This window comes from Euprymna scolopes, chromosome 10, assembly GCF_053919585.1.
Source record: "Euprymna scolopes isolate OS-2025 chromosome 10, ASM5391958v1, whole genome shotgun sequence".
Classification (NCBI taxonomy): domain Eukaryota; kingdom Metazoa; phylum Mollusca; class Cephalopoda; order Sepiida; family Sepiolidae; genus Euprymna; species Euprymna scolopes.
This window is the reverse complement of record NC_136491.1, coordinates 41,662,795-41,688,800: the sequence shown is the minus strand read 5'-3', so window position 1 is coordinate 41,688,800 and position 26,006 is coordinate 41,662,795. Positions and strand designations below refer to the sequence as shown.

The 26,006-nt window shown below is 32.0% G+C and overlaps 1 protein-coding gene across 3 annotated transcripts in view; it reads left to right on the top strand.

The window, feature by feature from the left end:
• The window catches only part of LOC145285935 (E3 ubiquitin-protein ligase PPP1R11-like), a 162,646-nt gene that overhangs the window by 11,581 nt on the left and 125,059 nt on the right, over positions 1-26,006 (top strand). For 2 of the 3 annotated variants that reach the window (XM_080134442.1, XM_080134439.1), the window contains exon 2: positions 9,416-9,466. The exons of the other annotated variant lie outside the window; for it this stretch is intronic. In XM_080134442.1, coding sequence (XP_079990568.1) covers positions 9,416-9,466 — 51 coding nt within the window. The remainder of the gene's footprint in view (positions 1-9,415; positions 9,467-26,006) is intronic. 3 annotated transcript variants of the gene reach the window in all.

Genomic DNA, 26,006 nt, shown 5'->3' with positions numbered 1-26,006 from the left:
AAAAATCAATTGATGAAATATCTTTGGAATTAAATTTTGATCTAATCCATATGTTTGCTTTCAAGAAATATCGTCACCCATTTATGTAAGGCAAGGACTCATTTTAACATCAATCCTTGACTAAGTCAGCGTACATCACAGAAATGAATAAGGTCACCTTGTTTTGCCTGAGTTTCAAATAAAAATTGTTTGAATTGTCAATGATTCAATCCACAAGATAGGATCAGATCGACAGTTTTCACAACAATGTGCATGTTTTTACAAAGGAGTCAGCACTTATCAAGGCCTGGAGGCCATTCGAGGATAAGGGTTAATGAGTGTACAGTAGTTAATTGGACAATATCGTAGTAATCGTTAGTAGTGGAAATTTGGTAAATTGGATTACTTAAGGAGACAGCTCAAGAATTTGTTTATGTTGGATTTGAAGATGACCATATTGTAGTCAGCTGGAAAGAAGAGAGTTCCACAGGTGTGCAGTTCTAAGAAAGAAGCTTTGTTCATGGAATCTATGTTTAGGTTTAGGCATAGATAAAGAGTAGGAAAAATTATTGATAGTAGTTTTAGCTATCATTTTTAACAAAACTTCAAAAATATTTGTTCCGGTCATGGTTCCCTTCATGGGAATTAACTAAGTTCTTTATTGCAAGTAGAAACCGCTCCTCACACAAAGACAGCAAGTTGTGCAGTGTCACTTGAGTCTGTGCTCTTGAGTCTGTGCTCTCATCGTCTGCAATGGAAAAATATTACAATTCACTGCAAGTCTACATTATTTGATTTTTAACATCTGATATTTCTTCAATGTCTTATGTGACCGTCCTTGGAGAAAGGCTGGTACTTTCAAATAAAGACTTTTTTTCTGGACAAACAATATCCAAAACTATGAATAAACATTCTTTAAAAAATTACCGTCTGTAAGTGGTTGAACTTTTTCAGCAATGAGTTTTAAAACTTCATAACTGGCAATTGTATTTGCCACATTTTTGCCTTTTCGATTTATAAAAAAAAGTTTCTGTTTCATATTGACTTCAACTGCTCAACTTCATCTTTTCTCGATTGTGGTATGCTAGATTGCAGCAGTAAGCGATGGCGGGTGAGGTGTCACTGTTGTTGGAGGAATGAAATAGCAACTGCGATAACATTATCCTTTTGAAACTGTCCCTGTCTAATGTCTATTGCCAGTCAATCAGTCAAGTCGGCTCTCAGTTTAAGTTTTATGTTTATTTTTTTTTACTTTTTATGCAGAAATGGAGGTAATTGGGTTTTAATTGTATTTTTGCGGTCATAGTATTCAAATTGTGTTGGGTGGCTTAGAGGAAGATAACAGTAGGACTTTTGTTGAATTTGAAAGCCTTGTCTCATATGTTAAAAATTAAGTCATTGGTAATCAGGCTCACAGGCTGGTCAAAATACCTTTGTGAGCCAGACTTAGTCTGCAGGCTATACATTGCCAACCCTTGACCTAAGGTTTACATATTTAAAGTACGCATTTCTCAATACAAAATGTGTATTTCTCAATACAAACAGTATTTCTTAATAGATTTTAACTCAAAATAATTCCTCACGTAATAAATTTAATAAAAAAATTTTTTTAATTGTACACTGAATTTTTTTTTCATGCAATCAACTTGCGCCATGATTTAGTGACTTTGCTACAAAACATTACTTTCAGTTGTAGACTTTTTTTGACCATGAAACTTGAAAGGACATTTTTTTCCTTCTTTAAAAGGTTATTTTTAGTGCATTGTTTAGATTCCTAATCAGACACGTAAATTAATTGAAGTGAAATAGGTTTTTGGCATATCCAATTTAGTTTTGTTTAAACCCTGTTTAACTAACAAAAGCATATATACATACATACATATATAAATTAATGTTACCAAAGATAAGTTACTCTTCTACCTACACGGATCTGTGTGTTTTGTGTTTAACTTATTTTAAAGCGTTTATTTACTTTGAAACAAAAGAAATGTTAACTTTGAATTAGAACAACAAATGGCGATTTTGTTATAGCCATTTGGGCCCTTGATAACCTCTCAAAAATCGAAAATTAAACAATACTTGTAAAGCATTACATTTTGGCATGATTGATGACATTTATTGGATGGGTTTTTAATCAGTATTTTGTAAAAACATGCCCAAATATCGATCATGATTATTTTCCACCATGACAGTTAATTTTTGAGTAGATGGTCGCTAATTTTAGCATTAAGACTAGTTCAAAAGAAAAAGACAGGGTAGAAGAGTCGTAAGTTCGACAGTGATTGCCAGTTAGCTTCATGTCTATATATTAATAGAATAGCATGTGTTATTTATTTTGTGTGTCACGCTTACATCCGAGTGACTGTTGTTTAATTGTTATGACTTCCATTTCTTGTAATAAATAATTTTACAAAGAATTCTTCATAAGTTTTGGTTTCGATTTCAAGTCGAGCTGATGCACCCAAGTCATGGATATTTTTTTTTATTTTGGAAATCACAACTTTATAAAATATAAAAATTGATAGAACATTAACTCTATAATAATATATATGAAATCTGCAAGAATTAAAATTATAGTTAAGTGTACTTTACGACCGGTCTATGCCAGGCGTCCCTGCTAAATTAGATAAATACTTTTGCAGTTTTAACAAAATAGCTACAATAATATCAGAGCGATTTCCATGAAAAAAGTTTACTCACAACTATTCTTTCTTAGTAATTAACACAGAAACTGCTAAGAACAATAACTCATTAATAACTCTGTAAAAAAAAAAAAAAAAATCTCATCAGAAATCTGTCCTCCTCTCATCATTTTCTGCAAGTGTTTTTTTTTTTTTTTTTTTTTCTAGAGATTGACATGCATATCTTAAAAATGACACTTGACGAGTTAAAAGTGTATTTCATTTAAACAATTATTTTTTTTTGATTACTAACCCGTAATTAGGATTGTCTCAGGGTTAAATGGAGTATTTTAGAAATACAAAAAATAAAAAAAATGGTTACTTGTTCTCTCATATGTGATCATTCCACAGCTGGTTGATAATTTTATGTTCAATATATATAATAAAGTGACTACAAACTATTTTATATTCAAACAGCTTTTGTTTAATTTCAGTTATTTTCAGAGTTTATGTATAATCATACGAAAAAAAAAAATCCTATTTGTATTTTTCCATTAATTGGGACAAATATAACTAAAACCAAACCAGTTCGTCCCTATATATAATAAAAACGTTGCAGTTCCCCCCCCCCCTTGACCAAAATACTCCAAGTTTAAACAAGAGATGCCATGTACAAATTTCTTATGTCTATCCTGTTAGCCACTATCTTATGTAACTTTATAAATACTTTTCTGACACATCCAGGTGTTCAAATAAAATCCTTGATTCCATTTGAGGAGCTACACCAGCACTATCGCGTTAACCTACGAAGTAGTCCCAATTTTTCCCCCTATTGCTAAAGTCCTCCTACTGATCCCCATAAAGACCACAGGGATTTATACACATGGTATGGATGTTGTGGTTACACCCTTCGTAACTGATTCATAAACTAATAACCCAAACGTTAAATTCCCGTCCATCGATTCGAAAAATAATAAATTCTTTATGACATTCCTGCTATTCTCATTGGCTTAGATCAGACTGATCCCTTATTCCAGATTACAATTCTATAAATTTAAACAAACGTGCAAACCATTATCCAATATGGCATCTACCGATACAGGAGGCCAGCATTTTACATTAAATAAAGCAATTGCAGCCGATTGGAGTTACTTGCTTCTCACTCCCGCTCTCTCAGTATCCCTCTCTTTTTCTCTCTCTAAATGTGTTTACTACCAGTTAACGGGTCCTGCTAGTTTTAAATAAAACTTTTCTATGTGCCAACAAGTCTACATAACATGTGAATCATTAATCGTAGTAATGTAGATTTTATCGCTGGCGCTGGAAAAATCAACAATGTAATAGACACTTGTGCATTATAATTGAATATTAAAAAAATGCATTTTAAGTACCCCCCCCCCAAAAAAAACACAACAAAAACAAACATTTATGTATTTACGTGTCATTGGTGAGATTAATAAAAATTCGAAAAATGACCGAATACAGAAATTAAATGCAAGACAATATTTATTGAATAATGCATGTAGGGGAATAAATAAGAGCACCGGATTACCGGTGTAGGGTAAGGAGTGAGGTCCCTTGAAAAAAAGAAGAGGAGAGTCCGTACACATGAGGCACGGACGCAAAAAGTTCTCCTAAAAGACAATGTTGGACAGGCAGAGTACAACTCTAGAATACAGTCCTCACTCCTCCCGTAAACCCCACTATTGAAGTGAGTAATCTTTTTACCTTAATGTTCTGAATTGCAGTGTTGTCATGTTTTCATGTTTGTTAATAAATTCTTGTCGTTTATACTTGTTGTACGTTTAGTAATTATTAAAGCTGGTCGGTAGTTTTGGGACTTGTAAGAACCTAAACCCGTACCAACATGCAGTTTTACGAGTTTCTTTTGTGGCCAATTCCATATGACGAATTGATTTATCTCCCTTGTTTCACTTTTTTGATTTCAAATAAAAAAAATTTGAATTGATAATGACGATGTTGAAAACATAGTTCTAACACATCTACTTGATCATTTTTCATAATTTTATCATTTCAACATGACACATAATTACGTAATTATTGTTTTCACTTTAAATATATTAAAAAAAAAAAAAAACTAATTATAATACATAAACACTATTGGCAATTCAGAATCTTAACTCTTTGTTCTAAGGGAGGTAACTATATTTTACTAAGAATTCTAAGAAAAAATGATTTTTTTTCTTCAATTACTTGAATAAAATATGTCATAATCGCATTGGCACAATGGTTTCTATTAAATCAACGAAATTAAGCAAAGTTGAGCTTGGTCAGTACTAAAATTGGTGACCATTTGGGAATTCCAGGTGTTGTATGTGCATTGTTTTAAGTCGTTCTCCCTGCCACTGGACACAAGCAGTGCTGATTCAGGAGAGGTGTAGTTGGGAATTATGCAACCCTTGCCTTACAATTACTAGCGCAGCTACCTTTACAGGGAGTATCCATTGTCTCTTGAGACTGTAGTGAGGCATCGATCAACTTTAGTAAAATAGTTACCTCCCTTAGAATAATGACTCTTAATTGCCGCACCATCTCATCTTCCAACTTTTCATGTGTCTTTTCTTTTTAGTTTCTGAAGTTTACAATATTTTTTTTTTTTTTTTTTTTACGCAGTCAAAATTCAAGGTTTATAGGAAAGCAGCATGTTTTTTTTGATATTTATGGCTTGGTAGACCAACACACAATCTACTTTTTAAAATCTTGTTTTCAAGGGTTATTTTTCGGTTGTGCAGAAAACAAATATCGCATTTAAAATTGAGACTGGTAACTACTTTTCACGATATTAGAAACATACTTTTCTGTATTTTTCATGTAGTAATGTAATGTGACAGCCATATTTGTTTATGATGCATGAGCGCAGAAACGGGGGGGGGTGGAAACGACATAAATAAAATTTTATTAACAAAAATGAAATTCTTTAAGGTCAATGTGCTCCGTTCTGAACTGAAGATGTCTCAACAATTTACGATAAATCGACGACTTTTATAGGTTTTCGGGTATCCTGAAAAGGAATATTGCAGGGGAAGTTAGTTTTCTAGATATAAATACCTGTATTTTGAAATGTAAATCACTGGCGGCCATGTTTGAACGGGCAGCATATGAAAGTGGCAAATCCTTTCTGTTTTTTTTTTTTTTCAGCGCAATCTAGAAAGCAGTTTGACTTAAAAATGCCGAGGTTAGGGGTGTTTATTCCAAAAGCCATTCTAAACATGGGGAGGTTGGTGGGTTTATTGCGAAAGCTGTTCTTAACATGGGGAGGTTAGGGGGGGGTTGATTCTGAAAGGCATTTTCTTATTTTCAACCTTCCCATGTTAAGAATGGCTTCCGGAATAAACAGGTTGGACAACCAGTGCACATTGACCGAATTCTCTTGAATTTGAAGTCTTGAAAGTAATTTTTTGGTGGAATTAGCTAGAAATGACGTTGAATAAACATTTGCATTTCATAGACTTCACAGTTCATCTGCACATGCTCACTGAACCATTTCATTGAAACAACAAAGATGGCGGCCAGTTCAAACTACTAGAAATTATATCTTGAAAACTATTTGTCTACGCTAATTTTCTCCGTGATATTCGTTTCCAGCATACTCGAATACCTATAGAAGTTGTCATTTTTTAGAAAATGTTGAGGCATCTTCAGTTGGCGTAACGGAGCACATTGACCGAATTTAATTTTTTAAATGAAAAAAGTCATTTAGTAAAATTTTTGGTATTTCTTTACATTAAGTTCAACTCACCATTCATATTTGAAATGCTGACTTTTGTAGGTTTTCCGGTATGCTGACAATGAAGAACAGCTGTGGGAATAGACACCTCCAACCTCCCCATGTTAAGAACGGCTTTCAGAATAGGCACCCTTAACCTCCCCATGTTAAGAACGGCTTTTGGAATAGACACCCCTAACTTCCTCATGCTAATTTCATTATGTCACCCCCCCCCGGCCGTTTCTGCGCGCGTCATAAACAAATAAAGCCGCCATGTTTCATTACTACATGAAATGTGCGGAAAAGTATGTTTGCAATACCGTGAAAACTAAGTGCCGGTCCCAATTTTAAATATGATATTCGTTTTTAGCACACCCGAAAACCCCTTGAAAACAAGTTTTTAAAGGTATGTTGTGTGTTGGTCTACCAGGCCACATTTTTATTTTTTTATTTTTTTAAAGTAATTTTTAGGAATAGGCATCCAAGAAAATCATAAATCCCGAATTTCATCGAACACTTTTGAGACTGATGAACGCTAACGAACTTCACCAAACCAATCTACACAATACAAATTGAACTGCTTTCGTTATCGTCAAGTTTTGCCTGTGTTTCTTTACTTTCATTTTCAGCTGGTCGTTCTGCTTTACGCTGAATGCCCTGGAAAAGCCCTTTCTGATTAATGTTTATCAGTTTTAAAATAAGCAAACGAACATGGATTGTTTTTGTTTTTCTTCAGAATAATAAAGTATTTTTCAACTAGTAAACATTAATCAGAAGAAACTTTTCCAGGGCATTTAGCTGAAAAGGAAAGTAAACAAACACATGGGGACTTCACGATAACTACTTTTTATGTTTTTTTTGTTTTTTTTTTATCTTTATCTAAGGGAGATAACTAACATTTACTAAGGAAATAATTTTGTTGCAGATAATTTAGGACGCTGAAATGATCAGTAGAACAATGAAACTAATTTCTTAAAGCTTCAATTTTTTCAGGATGCTGAAAAGGAAGATTTTGGGTATGTTTTACAATCCACAGAGATTCGAAAAAAGTGGTAAAAAAATTCAAACATAAATAAATGTTATCAAGGGTAAAATAAGTTACTCTTCTACCTAGCTGGAAATTTTTTTAGTGCTTTTACTCATTTAAAACGTTTACTCAGTTCGAACAACATAGTGTCGAGTGAGAACAAGAAATACCTTAAGTTTTGATAATGACTTCAAAATAAAAAAAAATATATAAAATTTTATTAGAAACCCACTCAATATTTTTACGCTGTATATATGGGTTTCTAACAGTATTTTGTTTTATTTGTATTTTTAAGTTATTTTCAAGACTTCAATGTGTCAATTCGTGGCCATTTTTCTTGTTCTCGCGTAACGCTTGACACTATGTTTTTAAAACTGAATAAGCATTTTAAATGAGTAGAAGCACTAAAAACTTTTCCAACTAGATAGAATAGTATATTCTCTTACCTTTTGATAACATTTATTTATATACTGAAATTTTTTGCCCACTTTTTCAAATCTCTGTGAATTGTAAAACATACCTAAGATTTTTATGTAAATTATAAAGTTCATCTTTTAAACAGCCAATGATAAAAAAGTTGGTTTTCCGGTTAGCGATTGGAAAATATTTACCAACTTCAAAAAAAATAAACTTTGTTTATGATGAACGTTTTTTTCTGTATTGAATAAAAAAAATAAAAAATAAAAAATTCTTAAATTTCATCTTTTTAATATGAAGTTTCTTTGTGTGTGTGTTTATATATATATTTATATATATATATATATATATATATATATATATATATACTAGCATTGTTTTCTTGTTTTACTGATCATTTCAGGGTCTTGAATTATCCTAAATTATTGGCAACAAAATAACATTATTTCGTTCATAAATGCTAGATAAAGACCAAATCTTGAATAAGTGCCAAAATAAGTTTTAGTTTGTAAAATCGATTTAGTTGACTTAGTATTGTGTAGACGCCTCGGAACTTGATTTGACTTCCTCCGTTCGTAGTCAGCACTGCTTATGTCACGACTGCAAATTTCAGTGCTTATTTAGAATTCCACTTATATGTATAACAAAACAAAAATACACAAAAATCTTTATGATGTATGTACTCATCATGGAACGAAGATGTCATATTCCAAAAATCACGTAAATTGATCAAGTAGTTTCTTTTTTTAAACTAAGAAAATCAGATTTTATAATTAAGCGATTTTTAGTCGGCCATGTTTTTGATCCAGCATAAATAAGGGAGAGACAACTCAATTTTAAGTATTGAGATCAAATTCAGCCTTATATAATAAATATATTAGAATATTAGAATCGCCAGTGCTTGTTGAGATAGTCAGCAGATCGATTTTTAAAAAAAATATCGTTTTAAGCAAAAATAATATTTCGTACTTGTCATGTCGAAAATAGTAATATATCCAAAAATGACGAAAATTTATTGAGTATAACAACCACTATTGTGTTTTTAGTAATAAAAGAAAGTCTATCGCTATAAATTAATATTGCACACCATGAACATGTAATCTCAAACATACGTTGTGAGTTATGACCCTTGTAGGGTCTACTTTATAACATCTAAGAAAAATGCAATTTTCCCCCCAAATTACTTTTAAGTATAAATAACTTTCTAGTCAATGAATTTTCATAATTTTTTTCCATATATTTCTATTTTCGATGTGACAATTAAGTAGGTGATTGTTTTTGCTTAAAATAGTATATTTAAAAATTCGATCTGTCAATTCTATTACAAGCATCAAATCGCCAAAAATCGTAATTTTTTTTACTTGGTTAAAAAAACAAAAAATACTTGATCAATTTAGGTAATTTTTAGAATATGACATCTTGGTACCATGACGAGTACATACATCATAAAGATTTTTCTGTGTTATTTTTTTATTTTTTATTTTTTTTATTTATTTTTTTTTTTTTTAGTGTAATTCTAACTAAACAGCTAAATTTTTCGATATCTATTCCTAAAAAGCATGCATACAAAAAAGGCCCGCATTTTGTAATATCACTTATGTGTTTGCTACAAGGGAACACAAATATATTTGGATTCTTTTGCAGGAAGCCCCAGCAGGCAGCACTCTTTCAACATTAGACAGAAATTCTGCTGACGTAATTAAATGATCTAATTTTTTTTTGTTAAAAGTTAAAGAAGTTGCAGTTTTATTTTTGTTCTCTATTTTTCATGTTTCTAACTTGAGGCCACTGTGTTGTCATTGACCACAAATTATCAACTATCCACAAACTAAAAATAACACGGTTGTAAATAAAATTCTAAAAGTACTTTTGGTAAAGTTGCAGTGTAGTTAACAATAGAAAAGTTGAAAAACAAAATATATATAAATAACTATTACCAAACCTATTACAATTGTTTTATCGACTTGTTCACTTTGAGTATTCTGAAACTGTTTTCTTGCTCTTCTACCTACCTGGATGAGATTTTTTATTTTTTTTTTTTACTCATGAGGTGCCTTAAATAAGTTTCCAGACTTTTTTCGTATGGGCACTTTTATTGATAGTAATCTCTTCCGGCTGCAATGCACTTGTTGTACCATTCCAAGAACTTTACAAGGCGCCATGGAGGTCCTCTTGTGTGAGCATGTTAATGACCCTCGTCATGGCCTCTTTCGTCTCATAACAACAGACTCTAAGGTTTCCGTTGAACTTGGGGAATAACCAAAAGTCACAGGGAGCAAGTTCTGGACTATAGGGAGGGTGAGGAACTGTCTTGATGCCCATCTTAGTGAAATAGTTTGTGACAAGGATGGAGCACCCTTTGGACAAATTTTGCACAAATCTTCCACATCTTCAATTCCACACAAATAATTGTGTGTACAGTTCCCACACTGACATCAAACTGTGCACTTATTGTCTCTATAGACACACAACGGTTCTTATCCATGAAATTCTTTATTTGGTCAACTGACTCTGGTGTTCTGACTTCTTTACTCCTTCCACACCTCTCATCATCCCTGTCTTCCTTGAATCTCTTATGCCACTCAATTCATGCAAGATGATCCAAAAGTAGTCTGAAGCATTTCATATGTTTCTGTGGCATTTTTTTTTCCTAAGTTTAAAACAGAATTTTATTGCATATCGTTCTTCTTTTGTTCTCATGTGCAGATTGCATTTTTGAAATTCACTAGTTGTGGCAATCGGGCTTTAGTAGGGTGTATTCGAATTCTTGCTGTAGCTGTTCATTTTCGACATCTGCGTAACTCTTGCTTTCCTTATGTTGTTATCACATTTTATGAGGGATGTTTCTGACAAAGAGGAAAAATTGCTGTTTTCTGGGTTAGAATCTGTCCATTAACAGTTATCGTTGTCTAGTTTTTTTTTTATGTTGAAGTAATATTTGTTTTGTTAGCTCCTAACATCAAGTGGCTTCATGACTTGTCTGAACCGATTTCCATACGAAAAATGTTTGTCATTCATTTTACTACATGATGCTTATTTCTGAGATCAATTATGAACCATTTATGGCAATTAAATAAACTATTGGTTACCATTTCTATTTCAGTTGTATACTAGAACAAAACACATCCAAATGAATAACCAGCATGCAATTTTTCATTTGAGATTAAACATTTAAGTGTATTAATTATGTGTGTAGGACTTTAAATCAGTTGAAAATAAAAATGACTAAAAATTTCAATCTTTTATCACACTGAAGCACTTCAATAATAAATTAGTGCAGTCGCAAATGCACACCTAAAATCAGTTTTTAACTAATTAAAATTTCTAAAAATACTTCAAAATTTTTTATTTTGCTTTTAATATAATACAAGAAAATAATCTTTTTAATAAATTAAAACAACTTTCTATTCAGGTGATTTAACTAAACAAAAAAATAACCTTATCCACTATATAAAAATATATTTTTAGTTTGTGGTTGTAGATTTTTGCTGCCTCAAGTTATTAAGATTCCTGTTTTATTTATTTTTTTAAATCTTTTTATTGATGCTATAGATATGACCAAAATTCAATGAAACCAAACTTTTGGATTTTTGCTGATTTCTATTCATATTGCTTACAAGCTACAGTGCATGACATTCTTGAAATGAGAATGCCATAGAAGTATAACTGAAGAGCCATTTTAAAATTTCTTGATGGAAAGCAATCGTCCCTCCACTCTATGCTCAAATTTCAACGTTAATTCCATGAACAAAGTTTCTTTTCTAGAACTGCCCACTTTTAAAAAACTTTGTTCCGCTGGGCTTCTTTCCAGCTGACTACAATATGATCATCTTCAAGTCCAATGTAAACAAGTTCTTGTTGAGCCATTCCCTTGAATAGTCAAATTCAACCTAATTTCTACTACTAACGATCACTAGGTTGTTGTCTCAGTAGCCACTGTACACTCATTAACCTTTATCCTTGAGTGACCTTTGAACCTTGATAAGTGGTGACTTATAAAAAAATTTTTTTTATTTTTTTAGAATTAGTTATTTTACATATCAAATCTAGCAGGACAATGGTATATAATTTCAGAGTTGCATAATGATTTCCATTTTCAACCAAAACTCTTCCAATGTTGAGTTTTGGTTTTTGTCTTGGAATATTCTTGGTATGATTGTATGTCTAAACGTTGTATTGGTTCATTTTATGTTTGTTTCATATTTGTGATGTTATGATGAGAGTTGCTATGTGACATCTATAACACGTATGTGTGCCATATGTGTATAATAAACGATACTGATCTTTAACAGGATTTTTATTATAAAAAAAGTTTATGCAAGAGTAAAGAAACTTCATTTAGTGTGCATGCATTGATATATAAAAAAATACTGATGTATCTCTCTACATCGATTTTTAAACTCTTAATTTTTTTTTTTTCATTTTTCTTAAACTTTTTCTTCTAGGGGATGGGACATCCAACCAGATGTCTGACATTTACCCCTATTTTAGTGAGTCCAACCAAGAGATCTTTTCAGGATTCTAGCCGTCCCTTTCAGTGCAATCGTTTGTATTTCACTTGCACTTGGTTCACCGGGTATGCTTGCTATGTACTTTTTAAAGTTCTTTTTCATAAGCCCAGTTGCTCCTATGATGACTGGTATAATTGAAACGTCTTTTAGTATATTTTCCCCCATGATATGTCAAGTACCTTATAAAACTTGGTACATTTTACTATAGGAAGTGTTACCATGTGTGAAGAAATACTTCTCATTGCATTATATACAAAGTAAATTGAATACTAAAATAATTAAAATAAATCTTAAAAAAACAAAACCTTATTTTAAAATTAAATTCTAGAAAATTAAAATTATGGCATTTATACCATAAATTCTTGTTTCGTATTTTAATTTATTAAATGATTTTAAATTTTAAGATTTTTAAAAGCTAAAACTCTGCAAAAATTACCACATATGGTTATACGTGTTTAATTTCTCACTTAATTTCTTGTTCTGTTTTTAATTTCTTGTTAAAAAATATTTTTTATTTTAATATTTAAATTTGTTGTTTCTTTTATTTGTACTTTATTGAAAGATTGTGTGGTAACATAATTCTTAACATTTGTTCAAAATTATTGACTTGTAAGTTTGGAGTTTCCTGAACTTTTCTTCAGTAAAGAACCATCTAAGGCATTTTTAGATTTATTTTTATTTGAATGAATGGTGAGACCCCATTTGCTGCCATGAGTACAATTCTCTTTTCTTCATGCATGCAGTTTTGGGAAAGTTATTGGATAAAAAAAAAAAAAAATGACCTATTTCACCTTGGTTTGCCCTACAAAGCATTTGGAATAATTTTGATCATTTTTTTTTTCTATATTTTTTTCATTTAAAAATCTTTTGAAGTGAGTAATAGTGATAAAGTTTTTCTCTTTTGTTTTATTTTACTTCAGTCGAAGTTCTCAGAAATCAAGGGGCCCACTACCTGAGGCTAACACTTGAACTCTATATGAGATAAATAGATATTCAAATGTTCCATTAAAGTTATCTCTCAAACACTGAGTTAGTAAAGAAATTGAGAACATAATTTCCTCTCCCCAATTAACCATTTTTATACGTTGTAGTATATCTTTCATGTTGATCTCATGGTCTTACTGGATTCCAGGACAAGAATTTATCTAGTCTGGTGGAGTATCCAGCTTCGTGCTATTACTTGAGGTAATATCACTTGGAGAAGGTGCACCATTCCTCGGAAAAGCTGTGGGGTAGCTGCAGTGAGGAGATCTTATTTGGGCTGCGAATACTATGTGATTTTGAATATTTAGTCAGGGTTTACTTCTATGGAAAAAGTATCCTCATTCCAGATTGTTCTGACAAACCCCTGTACAGAGAGACCTTAGACACTCGAGGACAATATCTAGTAGGCATTCAAGATCTCAAGGTAGAATGTGTTGTAGAATGTGATTGCGTTTGATGTTAATATGCACACGTAGGGTAGACTATTAGCCGAGTTTCATCTCGCTTGTATGAAGGCAAAGTCCTGTGAAGAATGAACGCTTCCCTCTGGCCACTTACTCTGTGATCTGGCAATAACTGAAGACTCTGCATGGTATTGTAGAAGATGGATTGGCATTCTTATTAGTAAACGTTGGGGCTTTGGGTACATTATTTAGATTGGTACTTATGGCGATAAACAAAAATAAAGAAAAACTTTTATATTGTACCTACTTTCACTGATTGAGGATGGTATATTCCAAAAATCACAAAAATTGATCAAGTAGTTTTTGAAAAAACAAATTTACTGGGTTTTTTTTTTTTACTGATAAGTGAAGGCCAAAGCCATTTTAAAATTCTTTAAATTTTGTTTATATAAAATGATCCTTCTAAAATAATGTTTTCATTATTTGAAAATTTTATTTTGTGAAAAAAAAAAATATATTGAAAAATTTTTTTAAATTAAAAATACATGTTAATACTTATTGTTTGGTTTTAAATTGTATGTTTTGGTTGTCTTTCCGACATTAAACAAAAACAACAAAAAAAAAAAAAATCTGAAATGAAAGTCAGTTGTCTGCCCTTGATTCCTTCATGGCGTTACCCCCTGCTCCCCCACTCGTCTTGACTGATATGGAATAAAAATTGATTTTCTTGGAAAGAACAAACAAAAAACTAGTTGATCAAATTACATGATTTTTGGAACATTTCATCTTCATTTTATGACTGGTACATACGTGATACAGACTTTTTTGTATTTTCTTTACTTTTAATTGCCGCCATAAGTGCCAATCTGAATAAGCACCCATTATTGAAATATTACTGGTTAGTGTTGGATAGACAGTGTACTTAAAATGCTTATGGTTTTAAACTCCAGCCTTTTTTATTTTTAAGAAATTGCAATTTCTTAATGACCATGCCTGATCTTTTGACTCTGTATTGGCAATCTAAGAAGATGGTAATAATTTTGGCAGCAATGTTCCACTGATAATTGGTTCTGGATAATTACTGTATCACCCTCCTGAAGATGACGGAGATTATGTGCATGTCTCTATCTCTTTTTATCATTCAAATGCTGCGTTGATGAAAACTCATCACAATGTTGTACTGCATCTCCCCATTCGATGAATGGTTTTAAAGAATACGTTGAATTCAGAAAAAAGTTGAGTCAACTGTGAAGTAGAAGTTATACTGATAATAGAACAATACATTGGATGGAAGAGTTACATTTGAACCCTGGCAACTTGTCATTGTCTAATGAGACTTGAGGACTTGTATTGCCATTTATTCTTGTAATCTCGAAAGGAAAACTGATAGAACTTCTGTTCACTATACCAATTCTCAACTTTGATGTTTTCTCTCAGCTATCAAATCTGTTCTTCGGATGCTGCACTTCAATTTCTTGTTCTCTGTCAGTGGAGGAGAAATCCTTCACGACTGAGACAATTTTTATTTTTATTCCTTTTCTCCACGTTAAAAAACGACCCTGGTGTCTAACTCTGTCCCGTGGGGAGGCATTGTAAATAGGAACTCTCTGTCCTCCCCAATTTGTCCTTCTTAAGGCAGCTATTCCCCTCATATGTAAATTAATGCCACATATAAAAAGAATTCATCTACAAACCCAAGTTTTTATTTTTATTTTATTTTTTTATTTACTACGTCTTTCTATGATTTTGGCACCTGACAAGTCAAACAGATATGCTGCCGTTTGTATCAGTAGTTTCTTCTACTATACCCCCTCCAAGGTCCTGGATATGACCTTAAATTATATCCGATGGTGAGGCCCCAGCTTGCAGGCTTTGGGGAGTGCAGAGACACCCTTTAATTGCCATTGTTTCCAGGTCTACTCTGACCTGGAGTGGTAGTACCTCTTAGGGCCCCAACTATGGGTTAAATAGAAACCGACTTGAAAAAAAAAACCCAAATATATTCTATTAAGAAATTGTTCTTCAAAATCATCAAATAACCTGAAAAGGGTTGATATGCTGTACGCCCCCCCCCCCCGGATATCATTATAACACAAATGGCAAAGAGACGGCGATAGCCTTTGACGGATACTTCTGCATAAGATCAGAGAGATCTTCCTCATTTCTATCTTCCTCGTTATCATTGTTATCATTAGCTGCCGATTCTATCATCATCTCTTCTGGTTTTGTAGGAAAGTTCTGCTCTTATTCTAAAAGACAATAAAGGCTCAGGATCATCCTCAAATGGTACAGTGTTTTCATCATCGTCCCCAAAGTGGAAAATGGTGCGGATATCTTTCGCATAACCTGTTAGGAATTTCACTTTTTTTTTCTTTATAGAAACGAACAATCTTTTGTAGAAGAATAACCTTCCGTTATTTGGACGAAGGCAATTAAAAACCAACAAGTTATTGCATTCAAAAACAAATTATATTCACAATTATAATTACAAATTCAATAAAGAGTAATACTTAGGTCAGTTTGAAGTTTGGTAGTTTCCAAAACGATTGTTCTGCAGAATGTTCTTTTTTGTTGAAGAAAATTAGGTAACAGAGGTGAGAAGTGTTTTCAGTCCTTTCAGTAAATTCTTTTCTTGAACTCTGCTCATCCAAGGTTCTTTTTTAGTGTTTATATATAGCCTCTCCTCAAGTAAAAGTGGGTAATTTGCATAAAGTCACACATTCAAATTGCCCTAAAAAGTCTTAAGAATATTTCCAACAAACCTAGGACACCAACCATCACTCTGCAAGCTCGCGTAGTGTCTTTTGTGATAATCTTTTAACACCGTGATAACTCTTTTCTCATCATTTCTCAAAGAATGTCATGCTTGCTCTTTGAAATGGTATGGTACTACTAGGTAATGTCTGCGCTCGGGAGTTGGACCTCCTTTAGATTGTTATGAGCTGGAGTGCCAGACATAGGTGCGCAATTTCTTTCTATCATTGAAAGCAGTTGTGGCAAATTGATTTAGCAACCACACCACACCACACACCAGTCTTAAGAATTTGAATGATTGCTGCAAAGTTTTGCAGTAAGTTGTGGGAAGGTTTGATTTGTTTCCGTCTTGGAGTTGTAGGCGACCGGTTTTAATGTGATATCATGCATTTGGAAATAAAGTCCCATGTGTTAATTTATTTGTTAAAATACTTTGTAGTTAATACGTGTTCACTATCGACGGTGACCATGTTTCCAGGTTTATTTATTTATTTTTTAAAATCTCGGCTAGCAAAGGGAGACAATACGTTTTTCCTGTCATGAGTTGTCTCCCTTATTCTTACACATGAAATGGAAGTGAACAAATACCTTTCATTGAATTATACAAAGTAAATTAAATTGAATACTAAAATAAGTAAAATAATTCTTGAAAAAAAAAAAAAGAAAAAAAAAAAAAGCTTATGTTAAAATTCTAGAAAACTTATGCAATAAGTTCTTGTTTGGAATTTTAATTTATTAAATGCTTTTAAATTTGTAGATTGTTTAAAACAAAAAAATGTGCAATGCAATTACCGCAACTAAAAAATTACCGCATATGGTTATGCGGGTTTAATTTCTCGTTGTTTAATTTCTTGTTTTGTTTTTAATTTTTTTGTTAATTTCTTTAAATTATTTTGGATTTTATTATTAAGTTGGTGCAAAAATTTCGTTTTTTGGTGTTCGACTATATATAAAAAAAAACATTATTTTTGCATCAACCTAATATTTAAATTTGTTGTTTCTTTTATTTGTATTTTATTGAAAGATGGTGTGGTGTGGTAGGTGTGTCAGAAACCGATCGTAAGAATGTGTGAAAAAAATTGAATAATTCGACTTCCTATTTTTACAAACTTATAACTACTTGAAAAATGTAATTCAAACCCTAATTTTTTTTTCAATTAAAGGAGCAAAGACCAAATTAAAAAAACAAAAACATTTAATAGCAAATTATGCAATATTTATTTTTTTAAATCGGTTTTCTTTAAAAAAGATTTGAAGAAAATAAATAAAATTTTATTTTTTCGGTTGTAAAAAATCGATAATAAATTTGAAAAAATCATTTACCTATAAAAAATACTATTGGATGTTTAGTTCCATTCTTCATTGTTCAGAATTTATCCATATTTATATTTTAAATTCCATTTATTTGAGAATTTTTTAAACGACTGTTTTGAAAAAAAAGCGCGATATCGCAGCATTTTTACGTCGCATCGAAAACCGGAAATCGCCATTTGAACTACAGATGGACAGAGGCAGTAAAAACCACACATTCATGTTAGCCGTCTAGCCTTGCACGTAAAGAAATTTGTGCCTCCATACCTGAAAACTAGTCACATTTTACTTATAATTTTTTGTCTTTAAAAAAAAACAGTTGAAATTTTTTTTTTTTTTTTCTTGAAGAAATACACAACTTTTTGATTTAATATATTTAATTTCCACTTTATGGAGTGAATTTTTTTTAATATCTAAAAAAAAGCATTGGATGAAATAGAAATAATTTTCGTAATAAAATGAAACTTTCTGTGCAATATACGAAGATAAGATTTTGTTTTAAAAAAAACATGGTTTAAAAAAAAAGGTTTTAAACTTTGGACTTTACAGGTAAATTTCTAAAAAATACTTCTTTTTTTTGTTTTAAATTTGCATATATTATTTATTGATCTTTTATCTTCATTTTGTGATATAAAACTTTGGTACATAAATTATTAAAATTTTAATAGACATTTCAAAATGGGGGGGTAATTAAAAAAGAAAACATTTGTCTAAAATATTATATTCGGTTTATTGGAAAGAGCATAAAATTTCGCATTGATCCTGAAAATATCGTAAAAATTTAACCAATAGAAAAATTTTGATAGATTTTTAAAGTTTAAAAATTGAAAAAAAATTAACTCGTAAAATTCAATTGATTTCATTACGTAAAAAAAAAAATGGCTGCATGAAGGCGCGGCGGCACTTTGTAAACACTGTTTTTTTTTTAAATAAAAAATATTTCTATTATTTTTCAAACAACTTTAATAGTTTATTTTGGAAGTATATTCCATAAAGAAAATAAACAACCCACTTTTAAAAGAGAAATTACGAGTTTTTTTTTATATTTTATTCGCAGTTTCGTGTTAGGGGTGTCAAAAATTCCTCCAAAATTCTGATAAACCTAATGGTGTGGTACCATACTTTTCAACATTTGTTCAAAATTATTAACTTGTAAGTTTGGAGTTTCTTGAACTTTTCTTCAGTAAAGAACCATCTAAGGCATTTGTAGATTTTTTAGGATAAATTATTAATTTCTTTCATGCAACCAGTGTAAATCTGCATATTTTTTCAATACCAATATAAACATAGTGACTGTATATATATAAGAATAACATTGTATCTACGGTGGTTATTCTTTAAACTTTATAAAAAGTGTCTTTCAGATGTTTATTAATAATAACTCTGATTAAAACAAATATTTTAAAATTTTAAATTGTGTGAAGGTAGATGGCAATTTAACATACAAATTTAATGCTAAATGAGCTCCTTTTGGATCCGTATTGGACATTTTTTTATGCTGTAAATAAAAATATTTATTCTGATTATACATGTTAAAAATCATAAAACTTCTTCAATCCTCAAAATGGAGAAAAGGTATACAGTGAATGTGTAATGTGACCATTAAAAGTTAATTTATTGTTTAAAACACACACACACACACACACACACACACACACACACACACACACACACACACACACACACACACACACACAAGTTCTTGGTGAGTCGTCCCTTTAAGTAATCTAATTTACCAAATTTCCATTACTAACAATTACTACGATATTGTCCCATTGACTACTGTACACTCATTAACCCTTATCCTCGAGTGGCCTCCAGGCCTTGATAAGTGGTGACTGTGTATAAAAAAAAAAAAAAAAATTTTTTTTTTTACATATTTAAGATAAGTAAATATTCTATTCATAACGTGTGTTAATTACGTTCATCAGAAAAAAGAAGGTTTAGAACCGTTAAGTCTGTCCATGGGACAGATAAAATTCATCCCCACCTTTCCAAATAGTACAATTATTTGAATTGTTTTAATGTATATTTTCAGAAAAAAAAAACCCAACAAAAAACACCTTGCCTTCCAAAATATGAATCAAAGTTATATATAAATAAGACTGCGATAAAAAAAAAAAAAAAAAAAAAAAAATGTCAAGTAGTTAATTTTTGACACACCTGTCAACAATTTAAATCGTGTATCAATTGTTAAAAGATAATGTTTTAATTTTACAAACGGGCCAACATATATTACAATGTTCATTGACTGAAATCATGGAATTTTTTTTTATTGTATGTGCGGCATTGTTTTTGTAGTTAATTATTTAGACAATACCATTACAATGTCAGAAATCTTTTCCTAACATGTGTACTTTTTTAAAAACGTTGGAATACACTGAATAATTATGATTACACTCGTTTAATTAATCTTGTACCATTTTCTACTGTTCACTGGTTGCAAGATTTGTATAGTTTCATAAACGTTTTAAAAGCTACACAATTGTTATAATTAGTAAACTATTCTAGAATCTGGCAGCTTCTTGTTCGAGTAAGTACTTTTTTGATGATATTATATAGGTAGTCTTTTTAATTTATTGTGTCTTCATTATGTGAGGACTAATTCTAGTCAGAATACTATATCTAAATATTAAAATAATTTATTTTTAAGGAAATAGGGAATATTGTTTCGGTCATTTTTTTTATTTGATTCTTAGTTTTGTCATTTTTTCTGAGCAACACCAACATGTAGGTAGCTAGTACTACCAGATCAGGCTGTCTGAAGATAACGGGTACCTGAGCCAAAATACACCAAACATTGATTTTTTTATTTTTTTAATTTTTTTAACCTTTCCCTTTGCAAAACTGAATCCTGTCAAAAACAAAAACAATAATTTTCCTCTCTACAAACCAACCAAACCAAACACCATGAATATATATGCACAGACTCAGTATGTTTGTTGATTAGAGAACATAGATTAGAATCAGATGAAAAAGTCTACATGTGCTTTTTTAAAAAAAAATATTTTTTTTTACATGGTAGTCAAGGCCCAGAAGCCACTTGGGGATAAGGGTTATTGCGTGTACAGTAATCAATGCGATAGTATCGTAGTAATCGTTAGTATTGGAGATTTGATAAAGTGTCTTACTTAAGGGGGCGGTTCATCAGGAATTTGTTTATGTTGGACTTAAAGACATCCAAGTTGTAGTCAGGTGGGAAACAGGTGGGAATAGAGTTCTACAGGCATGCACTTCTAAGAAAGAAGCTTTATTCATGGAATCTACGTTTTGATTTTGGCACAGATAAAGAGTGGGGAAAATCTTTGACAGTGGTTTCAGCTAAACAGATGTTTTTTGTGAAAGATTGGCGAGGGGGGACCAGAGATTGGAGCTCAGATGAGCACTTGCCATGGAAGTAACAATAAAACAAAGACGGGCTCGCAAGTCTCTTCTGTGGGAGAGAGGTTGCAGGGAAGAGAAAAGGGCATCCCCCACTAAGCCACAAAGTCTATTTTGTACTCTGTCAAGGCAAGATAGGCATTTTTTAGCAGCTCCTGCCCATATGTGGCAGCAGTACTCCATCCTTGGACATACTTGGCTTTTATACAGATAGAGAATTGCATCATCAGTGAGATATCTTCTGGAGTGGTAGAAGGATCCTACCATTTTTCCAGCGACCTTGGCAACAGACTTAATGTACGTGTTCCATTTCAGGTTAGGAGTAAAGGTCAATCCAAGAAGCTTGTCAAAACATGGAGCTTCCCCAAGACGAGAGCTATCCATTTCAATTGATGCCAGATGGGGATCAGACCATTGATGATTTAAAGATAGGAGCTTGGTTTTAGATGCATTAAAAGTAGCCAGCCACCTCTTCCCCCACTGTACCACGCACTCAAGATCAGAGGAGAGAGAATCAGAGAGAACTTTGTCATTTACGGCCTTTGATGTGTTGCCGTAGATGATCGTGTCATCAGCAAAGATGTAAACGAATGATTTAAGTATGTGTTTTGGAAGATCATTGATGTAGATCAGGAAGAGAGTTGGGCCCAGGATAGAGCCCTGAGGGACTCCCGCATTAATACTCTGGGCCTCTGATTTCTGCCCATCAACCACTACTCTTATGTGCTTAAAATACACTTTGCAACACAGCATTAGTTACTTATATTTCTTCTGTCATTCTCCTGCTCCTAAGACTATTCTGCTTGACTGTGTCTCTGATAGTATTGATACAACACTCTTTAGATCTGAGCAATCAGTAATTGAATCGACCCGACTTTAAAAAAAAGAAATAAGCTTAGTGATATTTTTTCACCATTCACTAATAACATCCAGTGTGAATGCACCTGAAGATAGTCGGATGTTACATCGGCCAAAACGTGAAAATAAAAACAACCAAGATGAGAACAAACAATTCAAATAATTTAATAATATGCCTGATATTTCTATCTGAAATAACGTTCATCTTGTGAACGTAGTCATTTCAAATACTGTTTTTCGAAAGTGACTTTTAATGAAAAACATTTTTCTTTTTTTTTCTTCTTGCTCAGTTTTACTTTCTTTTCTTCGTCTGTGTCTGAGGGTTGGAAGTTCTGCCATATTTGACATGACATGAGATAGAAGTAAATTTTTATGGCTGGATGCTCATTCCTAACACCAACCCCTCCAATGGGACAACTATTTTGTTGAGGCACAATCATTCTCTGCTAACTGAAGCAATTTGCTTGTCTGTTAAGATGGTCATCCTCACAATTATGTTGTTTTCTGTTGAGCCGTTATCATACTTTCGTTGGACACCGTGGGAACGACTGCTATTATCCATGCGGATAACAGGATAGTTTTTTCAGGTTTACTCCTCTAGATCCGACATGTTTTTCATGCATATTAACAGGGTTTCTTCTTGAAGAATGTGACTCTTCACCGTGCACTACGGAGAGGCTATCACAAATTTTAGTTGCAAAAGGTGATATTTTATGAAATCATATAGTGCTGGGTGCATGGAGACTAGTTGATGACGCTACAGAAAGTTAACTCGGAAAGGTGCGACTCCTCTGCGTAACCCCTTAACCTTCACGCATAAATTTTGTATAATTCACCATTATTACATTTAAGTTGTTCAAGCAACTGTTGCCATCCTAGTTGTTGACACAGTGTCTTGAAATTGGAGAAAAACAGAATTTTAGGAGATATTGAAATCAGAAAAATTTGTGCCTATTTTCTGATGCCAAAAACGATGCCTTTGTTTGTTTGTTTTCATTTAAAACATAATTTTCCGTTAATAGTATTATTGATAAAATTATACATATTTATTGATTTTTAAATTGCCAGTAAAACTGAAATCTATAACCACCCCCCCTCCCCACCACAAATGTATTTTTACATTTGTGAAAATATATGCACATATTGCATAAGTTTTAAAGATAATCCATTAAAAATAAAAAAACAAGTGAAGCATGCATAGTCCCCAGTGAGTGCACAGTGAACGAGACATAAAAAATTATTAAGTTCAGCACCCCCTCCCCCCAGTTAGCCCAAAACGTCCCCATGGGACGTCAAATCCTGGTGAAAATGAACAAACGGTGCAGTTTTAGGCCTTAACATATATAAATTTGAATTCTGTATCATGCAAACAAAGAAATGACTAGGTCCATCACCCCCCCCCCATTTAACCCCAAAAGTCCCCAAGACCTTAACATCTTTAAATTTGAGTTCAGCACCATGCAAAACTGCCAAATAGACATACACAGAAAATTTTGGACAAATATGGTAAAATAGTCCCAAAAATGGAGTGTTTTTATTAGCCCTAAAAGAGCTCCTGGGGCACACCCAAGAACTACTGTGAAACAAAATTATAAAGAAATTAGTTAGTAACAACTTTTCAGAAAGTTTTATAAAAATTCAAGGCATCAATTTTTTTTAATAAGCACAAAAGTGTCAATTTTAGCTATTTTAACCTGAATGACACCCTAAGGGGGCAACCGGAGTTTTTCTGGAAAATCCGTTCTATTACTTTTTTACTCATATCATGTTTAATGTGTGTGCAAAATTAAAAAAACTTCCAAGGTGTAGTTATTGAGAAAAGTGCAGACAGACGAACGAACGAACGAACGAACAAGGGTGAATTCATAGGTTTACCCTCCTTTTGTCGGGAGAACAAAAATACTCTATAGCAGTTACTAAATAATATAAGTCCTCATTCCTCATCTAAAGAATTTCTAAACAACATCGTTACATTTAAACAATTCTTTTTACAGCTGAAAGGATATTTGATTTGTATTGTTAGAAGAAACAGATTCGAAAGCATTTTTCAAATGCAATTACTTTTGGAATGTATGTTTTTTGTCTGTGTTCATTCAAATAAAAAAAAAAAGACACTTTTCCTATTTGGTTACATTCTAAAGTTATTGTTAGCCAAAACTTGTTATAACAATTTTGCTAATTGCATTTGAAAAGACGTATGGGTATTTCTTTAATAGTTTTATTAAAACTATGGTTGAATTATTTAAAAATATTTATCTTAAACTAGCCGGATCCGTGGAAATTTCACAGCGGCATCTTTCATATGTAATATATTACTGCTGAGCATTCTGTAGACGTTTAGCGATATTATTTTAGCCCTTTTGCTAAAACTGTAAAAATATTTATCTAAATAATTTGGTTAATGTAGTGTCAGAGTATATCTGGTTATTACGGTTTATCTTCAATATCCTTATAGGAATCTGTGACATATTTCCATTGTATGAATGCCCTGCACAAACAGAAACCCAACTATATCATTATACCATCTTTAGACAGAACAAATACTACCCTTGGGTGGTCCTAGCTAGAAGACAAAGGTGTATTTTAGTTTCACGTATGGTCCAAATGAATATCATTTTTTTTTTTTTTTTTAATTAAAATTTTTTTTTTTTTTTTTTTTTTACATTGCCTTTTCAATGATCGGGAGATCCTATTTATTAGAAAGGAGGATAGAAAGTGATAACATACTACAGACATTAAATTATTAGTATATAGATATGCTAGTTTAATGTTCGTAGTATGTTATCCCCTTCTGTCCTCCTTTTTAATAAATAGGATCTCTGATAAAATAATTTATAATCTGGAAACTGTGACACATGTACATATGTATGTTGAAGGTACTACAGTACTAATATATAGACTAGCTGTATCTATCCGGTGTTGCCTGGGAGTCGTTTTAGTTTGATTTTGGTTTCACTCATTACCTTATACTCCTTCTCTACCTCTTCCTCTTGCCCTTTGAGTTAACAAATTTCTTGTAATATATATGTGTAGTTTTGCCGAATACAGATGAGAATACTGGCTATCAGATCATGGCTCTTGTTATGATCCCAATGATGGACCCTAATTTGTGTTACAATTTTCAGTCACTTTAATGTAGGACTGCACGAACATAAAGTCATTGAGATGAGAAATAGAATTTTAAATTCTAATGAATAAGATATTGAAAAAAGGTGGAATTCTTTGAAAGGTCAAGAAAGCATTTAATTTTCAATTCTTAACAAAAAGTCAACATTGTCGACTTGTTTGTTCAAGTGGAGAGCTTTGTTTATAATTTGCAATATCAAAGTTACTTGTTAAGTATGAAGTCGGTTCACTGGAGGCAAAATGTTGGGAAATAACTTTGGAGCACAAATTCTAAGCATTTCTCCACAAAATAAAATGGTATACATAAACAGAAGTATGTATCAAATTAAAATGAAAATAATAATTGAATTTTAAAACAAAAATAGTTAATTAATGAAATGTCCTCTTGGGAATCAGTACAGAAATTAATAAACCCTATGATTTCTGTTGCTTAGATATCTGTGATCTATCAGATGTTGGTTTCTCTTGTGTTCGTTTGAAAAGAGCACTCTTAGTACAGGTGTTATATAGTAGGGACTGTACGTCAATAATGATTAAGTCAGCTAGTATGGATTTTGATAAGGGTCAAACTTGGTGCATGTCATCATAAGCCAAATCTGCAAAACAGAATCGTTCCCAGAGATAAGGTGGTGTAAAATTGAGGCAGAGGGCGGCAGGTCAAACAGTAGGTAAAACAGAAGTATAAGAAGAGGAATAACATATTTTTCAAGCTGAAAGAAAATGGGTGTTTTTAAATTGCTCTCTTGGTAGAAGCCATACAAATGAGACACTGCCAACAATGTAGAAAACTGAAAATCAAAGGGTGAAATATTACTACAATGTCTCTGTTCATGTGCCACTCATTTCAGTTAGGAAGTTAACTGAATAACTAGTCAAGAGAACCTTAGTCTCTCTTTCTTTCTCAAA